This window comes from Etheostoma cragini, chromosome 9 (genome assembly GCF_013103735.1).
Source record: "Etheostoma cragini isolate CJK2018 chromosome 9, CSU_Ecrag_1.0, whole genome shotgun sequence".
In the NCBI taxonomy this organism is placed as follows: domain Eukaryota; kingdom Metazoa; phylum Chordata; class Actinopteri; order Perciformes; family Percidae; genus Etheostoma; species Etheostoma cragini.
The window spans coordinates 22,753,566-22,767,994 of NC_048415.1; the positions used below are offsets into that span (position 1 = coordinate 22,753,566).

General features: G+C 40.8%; 1 protein-coding gene across 1 annotated transcript in view; it reads right to left on the reverse strand.

Moving 5' to 3' along the window:
* Positions 1–8,724, reverse strand: part of bcl6aa (BCL6A transcription repressor a) — a 15,334-nt gene extending 6,610 nt beyond the window's left edge. Inside the window, exons 1-2 of the mRNA XM_034880412.1 lie at positions 8,007–8,724; positions 428–520 (exon numbers count right to left, since the gene is read on the reverse strand). Of these exons, the coding sequence (XP_034736303.1) occupies positions 428–520; positions 8,007–8,034 (121 nt within the window). The 5' untranslated portion in view covers positions 8,035–8,724. The remainder of the gene's footprint in view (positions 1–427; positions 521–8,006) is intronic.
* Positions 8,725–14,429: the final 5,705 nt, after the last annotated feature.

Here is a 14,429-nt window from a genome sequence, read left to right on the forward strand (position 1 = left end):
CCTCCAACAAAAACTATTGCTCATTGAAACGCAAAGTGAAAGTTTCCTGGATAATGGATTGAATGCATTGCTGTGACCCCCCCCCCACACACACACACACACACACACTATTTAATTTATAGCGTGTATAGACTATTCCCTGTTGCATCATTTGTCAGATTTGGGCGAGAATAAACAGAGTATTTTAATTATTTGACTTTTCAGCTACCATCACGGTATACGAAATACTTCGAGCTCTCTTTGGTAGAATAGCCTCCCCAGCCAGATGTTTGGATCAAACGATGGTGGAACTGGAGATTGTCCCCTCATGCATGAGGATGGGGGCTGCTTGCCTGGTTCGGGTTCGGGGATGGGGGCTGGATGACAGCTTCTCAGCACTGGGTTCATTTCATGAGTTGTGGCCCAGCGTTTACGGTCGGTGACTCACCGTGGAAACTTTGCTTGTGGTGATTCCAAACCCCGGGTTCCCCGTCTTTTCTCATCCCGGCCCCCCCTTGGCACAGCAGGAACATTTGCTGAGCTGAGACACAAAGACAAGTTTATCCAATCAATTAGAAGATATATTAGTTTGCATTACAATAGTGAAAGTGTATACTCAATTCAAACTCTCCTTTTGAATTTGATAAATTTGATAAATTTGATTTATCTTCAGTAGTTTTAATCTAGCAGTATAACACACACTCAACCTCTGGTCAACCTCTGGTTAGACTGAAACGCTCATATCACTGTAAGCGTACAACACAACACACACACACACACACACACACAACAGTAACACACAGCCCAGGCCAGGGTCAAACACACGCCCTCGTCATCTCTTAGGATTTGTATTTTATTTTCCTAAATATGCATTTGACTTTAACACCTCCACAGCTATTGATCAAAAAATGTTTTTGCTTGGAAATCTCATGATTTAATACTTTTAAATTTGATGAAGATGAACAAAGAAAGGTAAAATAAGTTTTAAAATGAGATTATTGTTTTTCATGTAAAATCATTTTTTATGTTAACTAACATGAAGAGGTTTGACAAGGTTTTTTTCACAACACATTTTTAAGAGAGATAAAAAAAAGACTTAAGACTTTAACATACTTGATACCTGTGTCATTACACAATAACGGTGACATGAGTTTTATGTTTTATTTTTTGGGACATCCAGAGCAATCTGATGCAGCCCCCCCACTCCACTGTAATGTAACCCACATTTCCGTGTGGAGTGCCTGAGCATCCGCCCATCTGGATCCGGCATCCCACCAAAAACACTCCAGGTGTTAACAAACCGAGGGGGGGGGGGGGAGAAAAAAGTCTCCAAAATAATTAAGACGCACGCTTTTACAGCAACCTCCGAATCAGCACTGCCAAATAAAGACTATGTTGAGCTCCAAACAAAGAGCAGCGTCAACTTTATTTTAATCCACTTGGGGGATGTTTGAGGCGCTCCAGCACAGTTATGCATAATGCACGGCCATAAACCATCCAGGAGTTCGGAGAGAGATGTGTAATTTACCAAGACTCCACGCTGTGCCCAGCTATAGAAGGAGGAGATAATTACTGCAAATCCTTGGCAAGCCTTTACTCACCAATTCCTAGCAAAAAATAAATGACCCACTTACACGGGGCAGAGGAACAGGGCCGGGTAGCTGATCGATATCAATCTGTCTGAATGACTCCCAATATGAACAGTGTATCGGTTAATCCCTGATCTCCATTCAGGCTGCATAATGAAATAACGGCTCATGGTGTTAAGTTCTCCGTCTCTTTGTGTAGGCGGCACGCTGCTCACAGACAATCAGCAGGTTGGGACACTGATTCAAGTCTGCAACGGCCAGTAGCAGCTGCTGCAAATACATACATACATACATACATACATATATATATATATATACATACATACATACATATATATATATATATATATATGTGTGTATGTGTGTGTAAATGCTTGTACACTTCTGACACAGTGTGAAACATCTCCGAGTTGTATCATTGCCTACACTTGGTGCATGAGAGGTCATTGAATAGAAATGCCCACTGACAAAGGCCCGAGGCCCGGAGGTTGCCTCACTTTTTTTTTTCTTCATAAACTGCACACTTTTGTCTCGTTTCACAGCAAATTTCTGCCAACTTCAGTGTTCATTGTCAGCAAAGATGTGAGTGTGGAGTTTTGTTCTGAGAGGCATGATGCAACCAAGCTGTAACTCCAAACAGAAAATGCTGTTAGCTACAGAGCTCTTTTTAGTTCCTTTCTTTAAAAGAATTTCTTTTCATATTAACTTTTACTTTTTTAACTCCACGCATCCCAGAATTCTTTTTCTTGTTCTTTTGTCCACATTAAAGTCGGCCTTTGTCGAACACCTTTCCTACTGCTGGCCTGGATCAGATTGTTATTGTTGAGCTCCTCGTACTTTCCTTTTTTTGAGTCTCTCTTTTCTTTAGAGAGAAATATTCTACATTTTACTCCACTCCATTAATCTCACAGCTTTAGTTACTAGTTCCTTTAGCTACTAGTTACTTTAGTCACTCCACTACACTGATCTGACAGCTTTAGTTATTACTTACTTTAGTTACTAGTTACTAGTTCCTTTAGTTACTCCACTCATTCATCTGACAGCTTTAGTTACTAGTTACTTTAGTTACTCCACTCATTCATCTGACAGCTTTAGTTACTAGTTACTTTAGTTACTCCACTCATTCATCTGACAGCTTTAGTTACTTGTTACTTTAGCTACTAGTTACAGCTTTAGTTACTAGTTACTTTAGTTACTCCACTCATTCATCTGACAGCTTTAGTTACTTGTTACTTTAGCTACTAGTTACAGCTTTAGTTACTAGTTACTTTACACAGATTTCTGCACACTAAACATAAATGTAGTTAATAAATCTGACGTGTTATTTTAAAGTAACCCAGCTGAGATGATGATGTCATTAATCATCTAGTCCATTGGTAGAGGATTTTTCTGCATTGACTACTTTTAATAAATGACAAGATGATGCCCTGTGGCAGGAAAAAGCAGTATTACAGTTACTGGTTGTAACTCTGTCTGTGAGAGAGCAGGATTTACTATTACGCTCAAACGTATCATCTGGGTGCCGTGTTTGGGAACCAGAGGGGTCAAAGGTTATGACGCCGCTGACAGGCGACTGAACCAAACGGCCCATGTCCGAAAGGAAATTAGATTTCTCCGGGTTTGAAACACTCTACTCAAACAGTACTCTACTCAACAAAATGTATAACATGCAGTAGGTATAGTCATTTTTAGACATTTTAATGCAGAAATGTTACATATTGTGAGTACATATTTTTAAAACGTACAGCTTATTTTTATATTTTTTCATGTTGTCTTTCCTTCAACAATGAACTTGTTGTCCTTCTGGTTTTTGAGCACTTTTTTCCTCTAGAGGTGTCTGTCACTTTCTTTCGATGCTTTTGACATTTTGTTATCATTTATAGTCAATAAACCCTAATTTACATGGTATTATACCTCATTTTGAAGATGGAAAAAAGCAGAAGTCATTAATTATTTTGACTAATAGTTAGGATCAGAGAAAGTTGATGGATCACATACTGGTTTATGTCAATTATGTCTAGTTACTTTTTTTTGAAATGCTACAAAATTGAATGAAAGTAATGAGTAATTTTCCCTGGGAAGAACGCTGCAAGGCTCCTGTACAACTCGCATACTCTACATGTATCTGTGTTATATTTTTGGGCCAATTGGTTAAATAAATCCATATATCTGGAAAAAAAAAACTTCTGAAAACCGGTCAAATTTGACCCGAGGACAACACAAGGGTTCATGCAGGACTTTGACTTGTAACAGAGTATTTTTTTTGACAGTGTTGTATTAGTACCTTCACTTAAGTAAAGGATCTGAACACTTCTTCCACCACTGGCTTATGCATGTACTGTAAAGCAGCCGCAACAGAACCAGAAACTTTGGAGGAAGTTTCCGCAGTGTGCCTGCGTGTGCTGATAACCTTGAGTTCAGCAGCCTGCCTGTGCGAGCTACATGCTAAGGTTATAGTCCGAGCAGAGGCGTGGTGGTGGGCTAGAATTCCAATTTGGTCGAATCAAAACATGCAGATTCAGACTTTCTCAGGGCCAGCTGAGATGAGCCAAGAATGCAGCCTGCAGACTCCAACTTGATGGAATTTTCCACACATACCAGAAACAGTCCCTTGCCAGTGTGCCATCTGCTGGATGATGGGTCAGTTACTTCCACAAAAACATGAGGAGATATAGTACACGCGTGCAGTGATAGCAGCCCTGCAAACAAAATCTTCACAGTACATGTGGTTTTGCTCTATCTTCCCCTCTTTTCTCTCACATGCCCAGGGCTGCAAAATACAGGAGTTCCAATAGCACATGATGAGAAGGAGTTGTTAAATTTGGGGAAACTTCTGCACAGATCAGTTTCAAAGGGACGTTATGTGTCTCTACATGGCTTCAGCTTGGTATTTTAACAGCGGTATCCACTCTCAGCTTAGAGCACAGATTTTAAACGGTAAACAAGTGTGTCTTGTTTCATTGCACCACCCTCAATTATGATCCAATAAGAATCATCTGTCCTGAAACGACCCCCTTTCCTGCACTGCTGTCACAACACCTATTAGTATCAGGCTGTAGATGTGGATGTGTTGGCTGTGTGAAACGTCCTCACATCACACAACTTCTTTGTCTTTTTTGTGTTTGACTTTAGGAACATGCATTCTCCCGCTTACCAATGTACACATATTACAGATAGGAGGATTCACGCACATTTCAAAATAGTTAGCCAAAAATAATGGATACATAGTTTAAATACTTAGCTAAGAGAGCATAAACATTTTAATAATGTGCCAAAAGAAATGAACCAACAGCTGACATGATTATCTAAAATAAAGTCAAAAACAGTGAGTGAAATCTATTTAACATAGAAATCTGAAAGTAATAGACAAAAGGATTTGCTAAAAGTAATGGCTAAATGGTTGAAAGATTCAGCTTCTGCCATTTTAAAGCTTGAACTTTTTGATCTTAATGAACATCCGTTCCATTCCAGCCATTACCAAATGAGCTGCTACAAAGCTAATGAAGACTCTCAGCTCCACACAACTCTCTGTGGTTACCCAAACATCAACATTGCATTGTATAAAAAACTATAAACTATAACAATATCCACATTTTGTAGTGTTACTTTACGTGTCTATCTGAGTTGTATCTGTGTGAAATGCCTGCTTAGATGCTCAGTGTTTTCAGCGTGTCTTCTCACACTTCAGTTGAACATAATTGAGCCGTTGTCCAGCACTTTGGGGACAATGCAGGACAACACAATATCACTTTCTCTGGAAACGGCACCCAGTGATTTCAAGGGTCTCACATCACCGCTGTCCCGCTGCCGGAGTGTGTGAAGCTGAGCATGTAAACCGGGGAGATTTCATTTCAAGCTTGCCATTTGCACTGTGTTGGTAATGCAGATGCATTTCTTCCCTTGTTAACATGTTTATGGGGACATAAAGGCCACTCAACCAGTTTGAAGCCTTTGCTTTTTACCGGACTCATTGCTCACGAGCAATTGAATTGAGTTAAGAGCAGAGACCTTCAACGGGGGGTCTGTGACCCCTAGGGGGTCCTCAGAGTTACTGCACACTACATCAAACTAACTATTGTTTGATGTATATTGTTTGAAATTTCAATTTTTTAAATGAAAATTGTCTGAAAATATACACATTACCATGAATTCAACATATTATATGCAAAGATGAATTGGCATATTTGTACAAAAAAACACATTTCTTAACATCGGTGATACGTCTACTAAGTATGGTTTTCTCCTTTAAGCTTAAGGACTTACTTTTCCTTCCTCGTGTATGTTGTCTGTTTGTCTGTCTGTTTGTCTGTCTGTCTGTTTGTATGTCTCTTTGTCTGTGTCTCTCTCTCTCTCTCTCACTCCATCCATCCCAGTTTACTTTATCAAATTCTCCCCGTTACATTGCTCCCAGAGCTGATACTGGCACACAGGGCTGGTTAAACAGGAACTAAACACACACACACACACACACGCACACCTAGCTTCAGGCCACAGTTCAACAAGTACCACACACAAAGCACTTAGCACACACACCACCTCAGCTCTCTGTCTCTACTGCAAAAATACTACAATATCATAATTCTGGGTAAAGCATCGTTACATTTCCTATGAAATATATTATGTTTCCTCACAGGCAAGTCCACTACAGTTACATAAAAAGAAGCTAAAAACAGGCTTTAGATGAGCTTTCATATTTTCATTTCATGGGGAAAATCTGGCATTAGCCCTCAGTGTATTTCAGTAGAGATCACCATCAAATGTGCACATAGGTGTGTTTCCATGGCATAGCTTTTAATTTTTTATTTGGGTTTCTTCTTACTTTGTTCTAAATCCAACATAAACACATGGGATTGGCAAGGATGAAAGCAATCCCACCAAAGCCACAGAAGTCAACTGCCCCCCCCCCCCCCCCCCCCCCCCCCCCCCCCCCCCCCCCCAAAAAAAGGGAAAAAATCAAACTCTGGGTACTTACATGGATCAAGAAGAGATCATTCAAAAGTGTTTGTAATGTATACGTCAGTCATGACACATGTATACTGCAATAAATACATGCACAACTCTTTTCTTTCATTTTTTATCCCATTTCTGAATAATCTGTTAGTTTTGCTTAAAATTTTTCATTTTTGATTGATTTTTCTTTTTGTCGTGTCAGCGCCTAAGCCCTCATTTCAGCCAGTACATGAAACCAGACAAACTCTTTATGTTTGCCGGAAACAAATCTACTCATATTGCCATTATCAGAAATGAGCATCTTTTTTTAAATACTATGAATTCTTACTAATGTTTAATAGTTAAGAACTGCTGCATCCCTCAGGGCTTTCATTCAAAGTAACTCCCAGGAAATGCCAGGTGGATGTGCTGATGCAAGAAAGCAGAGTGACACCTGTGCTCAACACAATCGTTATCTGTTCTACATCGCACACACACACACACACACACACACACATTTAGTGTTCTGTGTGCACCACAAGCATTTTGTGATATAATCACATGTGAACCAGCCATAGTATAGATAGCATTGTGCATTAATTATTTGTTTTCTACGGTTGAAAGAGACTTTGGATGGTAAAAAGTCTTTTTTGACATAGCTACCACTTACCTTTGATTTGTCTTTTGTTTAGCTGTGGAAAGATTCTCAAAGGGTACAACTCACGTGAAAATCAAAAATGAATTAAATATAGGTTTCTCAAATCACTCAGCTCCTTTCCTAGCTCACGCTGAATGTCTATTCTCCATGTATTTCCATACTGTAGATAAGCCTGTGAGGACATTATTTGTTGTATTCCCCCCCCTTCTCATTTGCTTATCAGATGTCAGTTGTTTTATCGTGACCCCTGTAAATGATACTTTGCATGCTAGCTCTTGTTAATGTTGTGACTGAGCAAGCGATTGAGCACTATATTGATTTGATCTCTGAGATTAGTTGAACATCATACGAGCGCTATGGAAATGTACCCTTATTTCAGGGGGGGAGTTAGCGACTTAGCTTTGTTTGTGGAGGAATGATTTTTTTGTTTAGCTGTAACTCGTCCTGTGGATACAGTTGGCTCACTTTAGACATAATAGACAAAGGAATTGGGAAAAATCATGACCAATCCCATTGATGATAAGAAACTATAATGATATATATATATTTCTCTGAACTAGGCCAACTTGATATTTGTGCACAGTTTTAAATATCATTTCTTAATGCACTGTAGTACCTGGACAACGCCTTGTGTCCTTATGGCAATATATGACAAGCACCTGTAATTTAGCAATCAAAAATCACATGTCTAGTCAAGTATGTCTAAGTTTCTGAAGTTTATTATATTAATTCACGCTTTTTGTTAATTCAGTGATATTTGTCAAATATATATTCCACATTCATTTATTTTGCCAGCATTGAAATGTTGCCATTTCTTCAGGTTTTGAGAAACAGAAGAAAATAAGTCTTACCTCTTTTCTGCTGGAAGGAGTGAGGCATGATGGGATCTGTAGTGGAAATCAAGGAGGAAGTGCTTGCACCTTGAATTCAAAGCAGGGGGGGGGCTCTTCTGCAGTTCCAAAATAAGTCTTTTCACTGAGATCAATCAACTTTTCTACCTGACTAAGGTCCAGCACAGCAAACAGACAACCTTCTCACACCGGGTTCACCAGAGTTGTAATTTTCTGGCAAGTAATATGTTCCAGGATGCAGAGTCTGACTGGTCCCCCCCCCCCACCGCCCCCTTCCTAAGCTGGAGGGATGAAGCTGTCTTCAGTGCAAGAGGGCACTGAGTCTGAGTCAGGCAGTGGCGGAGCAGCTCTAGTGAAGCCTCCTGACTGTCAGTGTTCAGCAGGATGGGAACGCTTGTGGAAGGCAGGGCGGCAGCGGCAGCGGGGCTGAACTGAGTCAAGTCGACTGAGCACGCTTCATGTTAGAGAACCGGTCCACAGGGCATCTCTGGCTCTCTGAGCTGATAGGCCGCCTGCACTCTAGCGTTCATTGATTGTAGCACTCATTCGCTCCACGTTTCCACGAATGCTGAAACCGTGGGGCAGGCTCAGTTGTGGAAAAAAGGGGGAAGAGATTAAACAGCCTGTAAAATAATCCCAGTTTTCCTATCTATAATTCATTTGAATGGAGAGTCTAAAATCTCATGAACCCACAGGAGCACAAACCAACGACTACAGCAGTGCCTTTACCACGGAGGAAGTCGTGGAGCTCAGGCCATCTGCCAGATTAGTTTTTCATATACGCCGATGACACATTGTTTTATAAACAGAGCTTTTATACGACAAACATTCAGTGTCCTGGAGCATTAATCTACCTAAGCTGATCTCAATCCATGGAACTAGATATTGCTCTTTATAACTTGTTTCGTGGAGGGGGGTGTTATTACATCACGCCAGCTGTCACTTCAACCTGGCACAGCCAATAGGAGGTCAACGATGTGACTGCCACCGAGAAAATTAGGGAAAATCCTGAAAACAGTAAAGCAATGTTTGGGTGTATTTCTACAGTGTTGCTACTTTTGATTTTTTTAAGTCACTCATCAAATCATTAGAGTTGAGCTGCATATAGTCATTTTTATTTTTGTTTGTTTGCATAAAGCAAAGCACTTTTCTGCACATGAATCCATAGTGTTAATTTAAAAGCCAGAGTATCAGTGTGTAATCGCTCTCGACACCTGATGTTCAACTCAGATTAAGTGAATTCATGCTGTCCGTGCAGATAAGCTCACCTCAGCGGGTAAGACCTCCCAAAGCTCTTGCTATTAACAGCGTTAACATGCTGCACAGCTTTACTGTGTCAGCATCAGGCACTGTTGTGAGGGGCTGCCGTCATGACAGGAAAAATGAGGGACCAATGCATCAGAATGTGCACTTATACAAGAAAGGAGAGGGAAATGAGATGTATATGGCAGTTTGACAGGTCTGTACAGTATGTTCATCGCAGCCACGGGGGATAATCCATTGGATGAGTGGACTAATATTCAGCCAATCCTGCTAAAGCCAAATTAGTCCAACACATTTCCATCATATTTCAGAATAAAGCAGCCCGAAACAATCTGAGCTCTTGGGATAGTGACGGCAAATGACCGGTGAGCCCTCAGATCCCTGTGATCCGGGGATAAAGTTCTCAGGAGGCAGATTAAACCTCTGAACTGACACAAATGAAAGCCAACAACAGGTCACGGCGCCTCAAGGGGGAAAACTTTGATTACTGTACTGTCCTCTTACTGTCACGGTGAGGCAGAGAGAACCTGGGCAGCGCTGAGGGAGGAATGACAAAGACATGGAGACTGACTGGAGAGCCCCCCCCCCCCCTTTCCTGCTCTGTGGGGCTTAGAGGAGCATGGCTTCTGTAGAGCAGTGTATGAGTGACCTTAATCATCAGAGGGATATTTGGGTTTTATTCAGCAGCGGCGGTCATCTCTGTGTTTGACTGGCAGGCATAAAAAATGAGAGGGGGGCAAGGTCGGTTTGCAAAAGTGTAATCCATATCATCCCGTTACAGAGGCTGCGCTGCCGTCGGCCCCGGGCCACACGGCGTATAACACATTTTTTGATGTTGATAATGATGTTGGATTATGCTGTCATCTGATGTAATTTTGTCCCGCATCAAATTAACAAAAGAGGGATCAAGCACATTTTTTAAAAGGGACCATTTGTTGTTGAAACCTTCTAGATGCAAACTTGATTTCATGAAATGTTTCTTTTTTTGACTTTTGTTTTTATTATTAAGCCCAGACAGACTTTCATATTTTCGGGCTTGGCCTTTCCCTTGGAAATTGAAGATCAACTCCCAGCACCCCCCCCCCCCCCCCCCCCCCCCCCCCCCCCCCCCCCCCCCCCCCCCCCCCCCCCCCCCTCTCTCTACAATATGCCTTGCAGTAAGTCATATCAACACGGTTTGAAGAAAAGATATGTCTGAAAGTTGAAAACACTGACCCTGTAGCTACTAACTGCAGAGGAATTTCCCCTACTACTTTTTTCCCAAGAAAAGACCTTTTATTAAAATGTAGCCTTCGGGGAATGACGCAGCTGGAATTTATAGATTATTAATCAATCAATCTATAGAGTGTGTAAATGTCACTTCTCCCCATAAACAAGCTGCTATATTGCATCGGTGCAGTTTCCCGGAGCCCGTCCATGTCCTTTGTGTGGATGGGAACCTTTCTGAGGCAGTTGGCTGCAGGTAATTATCACATCAGGAAAGGAGAATGCTTGCTTGTCATTTGTACTTACCTGCTATCATAGATCTGCAATCTAGCTCCACTACGAGCCTTTGTTGTGCCAACATGGAGCTTCTTGGTGTCCATGGCGGCTGCTATCAGCTCTAATAAAGGTCACAAGTGCCTAATCTCGGGCTTTGCATTAGATGGAATTTGTAGAGTGAAGCGAGAATAAACCTGTGAGAGAGACATACAACGGATGATTCAAAGTGACAGCGCTGTCATAGACATTCCAGGATGGTCTTACGTCAGCAAACTACGTGTACATCATTAAGTCTGCGAGCGTTCCGTATTAGGAACAAAATGTGTTGGAGGCGATCAGGCGCCATCTTTATTGTGTCAGTATATTGGTACACTGATGATCGATTGAGTCGATACCTGCAAGAACAAATATTCTAAGTAGATCAAATTCAATGTTATAAACTGTATGTACTGCATGTGTACTGTATGTTTTTGTTTCTATTTTATAAAATTATCCACACAATACAAAGTATCCATACACACAGCTGTCAGAAGAAGTCAGTGTAGGGAAAATTACTCAACATGTCTTCCCTTTTTTTATTCTTCCAATAATACATATGTTATATGTACTTGTATTATTGGATGTGTCTGCTTAAAGTAATGGTCAATACTGAGGTGGATTTAATTAGCAGTCAAGTACAGAAAAAGAAGAAACTAACAAATTCCTTCCACAAATTCTATAATGATAGTCATTGGGTAGCTAATACACAATCTAGTTTTTGTACTGATTTGAACTGAAAATGGCCAAGTGACTATAATCATTGTCTAATGGTCTTTTTTGGTTTCACATTATGATTAAAAGTTCTAAACTTTAAAACAATTTGGTTCCAAATGTGCAAGATGGCAACGGCCAAAATGCAAACTGCATGCTTCGAAACACGAGTCTACGAGCCGCTGAATCGCTTTCATTTAACGTTCAGCACGTGTTAACTGAACTTAAAGGTCCCATGTTAGGCTCATTTCAGCTGTTTACTTGTATTGTGGTTTCTACAAGAACACGTTCACATGCTTCCTTTATTTTCTCATACTGTATAAATATACCTTTATTCCCCCTCTGTCTGAAACGCTCTGTTTTAGTGCCCGTCTCTCCTGAATAGCCTAGTCTGCTCTGATTGGTCAGTGTTTTCAGGTCTTTTGCATCTGCGCTCTTGGAGTTGGTGCCCTGTCATTGCACCCGATGAATGACTGTAATGGCAACGTACACTTAGGTGTAAAAATACAGAGCAGAGCCGGCCCTGCCCCCCCAACAGCTGCTGCTGCTGCTGCTGCTGCAACAGGGATCTTAACCCAAGTTGGCGAGCTGGGCAGCGACGGTTTGTTAACGTTGTTGTTGTTTGCATTGAGAGTGAGCGTTCCATTTGTTCGGGCGTTACGTACTCCTCTTCACCCCCTACGGGACATGCACAGAGGTCTCTCCATCGCAGTCTTCCCTGGCAACATGCAGCCAGTGTCCCTGGGGCCCCTCAAGCGTTTAGAAACAGGGCTGTTTTGAGCTTTTTGAGGGCCATGTGACTGACTCACCTCTGGTCTCTAATCTCTTCAGATGAATTTAAATAAAAAGGCAGAGGATTGAAAACTCTTACTGTTATTTCTGTTTCAGTGATAAATAACACATTCATATCTAGAGTGTTCATGTGAGTTGATACATTAGTTGTGAAATAAATGAAGGCATTATAATAGTGAAACTGATTATTCTTCAGAATATAATACATAATAATATTAATATATAACAATATCTATAACCGTTGCAGCCTTAGTTCTGGGTAACAGAAGTCCAGACAGCTCGTTTAAAGGCCGCAGTTCCTAAACACAGGCTGTGTGCATGTGTGAATGCTGACTTTTGTTTCAAAAGCATTACAGTGCTTGCAAAGGTTTAAATGTTTGTCTATAAAATGACAAATCTTATCTGAGAAAAAAGATAAGTTACACTCCAAGCCTTTAAAAACATACGCGGGGCTTTTGATTTTGTACAGTCTGATCAATTGTTTGCAAATGACTTGATTTTACACACTTCCTCTGCAATTCCTTTTACTGTAGACAGTGTATGAATGATTAATGATGTTTGTTGCTGGGAATAAACAACTTCTGTTTGTCCTTTTAAGGTGAGTGATGACAATCTTTTAGTTCCACTTTCAACATTCTTCGTCTCTGTCTGAGCAGGTCCAATGCAGCCCTGATTTTAAGAAAGGTTCCCTCGTGTGTTTGTAGTTCTACAGGTGAGGTATACCTGCATGGCCTAAGGTCCAAAGCTGCTGCTCCATTCTTCATCTTCCCTCATATGGGATCTCTGCATCCTGAGCAGAAATACAAAGCACATGCAGGAATGTATACGCTGTTCAATTCAAAGCCTTAGTTAGGGCTAGGAGAAGATGAACCGATTGGGAGATGTTGTTTGAGTGTGTTGAACAAGTCAGGCTGTGCAACTCTTTCCTCTTTGTCATCTTACAGAATACTGTAAGAATACTGAAAAATGATAATCTATTGCATGTCTAATGAAGCCTGTCTGGGGATCAAAACTCAAATAATAAATAAAAAAAACATTTTTCAACTGTGCTGCAAGTCTTTGGAAGGCGGCGCACAATGTTTTTGGACCCCTGGAAGAGAGGTGTTGAGATAAAGAAAGTTTCTGACTGAATAACGATTGATGATTTCTTTATCCATCCATCTTCGACCGCTTATCGGGGATCGGGTCGCGGGGGCAGCAGCTCCAGTAGAGGACCCCAAACTTCCCTGAATTTGTTTATTAATTTGTTATATAAAAGAGAAGAATGGCTCAATAATTCACATTATGTTCTTGTCTTGTCACCGTGAGGTCAATTACACGTGAGCAAACTCAAAGTAAGATTATGTAACTTTTGAAAGTGGCAATAACACATTGTTCCTCTTACAAATACACTCAGGGTTTTCCCCTGTAATAGCCAGCGTCCTAAATTAACTGTTTGTCCCCCAACAAATTGGCTAAAGGTTCAGTTTAACTGTTACCAGCCACCATAGATTAACATAGATTTTTTGGCTGGTTAGTAAAGCAAAACTACCAGCCACTTGCCTATTATACCAGCATTTGGCTAGTAGATGGTGCTAGTTTGGGAGCCTGATACATAGACTGTAAAAATAGTGTCTCCCAGTTAGTAGCTCAAACAGGCTAAACTCCACTGCAACAGTCATTTCTTTTTCCTGACCTCTGCATCCAACACTTGAGCCTGCTTCCTACAGTAGAGACTCCTCAACCTTCTGGTGTTGGGTTCGTGTAACGGTTTTGATTTAAGAAGGATCAAAAATGTAATATTTGTTTCATATTGTTACTGAAACCATGCTGTCCTGACAGCTGCATGTGTCGGTCATTTCAACCAGACAAAGCGTTAAATACTCTACTGTTGCTGAGGAGCAGCGGCAGCTGAATCCATTCTCCTCAGAGGTGAGACAGTTGATCAGGTCGATTGAAAAAAAAAAAAATGCCACGTTTAATGGCACCCAAAAAAAAAATTTTTTAGCATCCAAACTCAAAATCCTGCTACTTTAAAAAAAACAAAAAAAAAGAATGAAAAAGCCCTTCAAAGGTGTAGCATGACGCTCACACATACAGATAATTTCTGCTCAAACCTTTGCTGTAGGCAGAGATTGTTTCTGTCTACCATTTTAA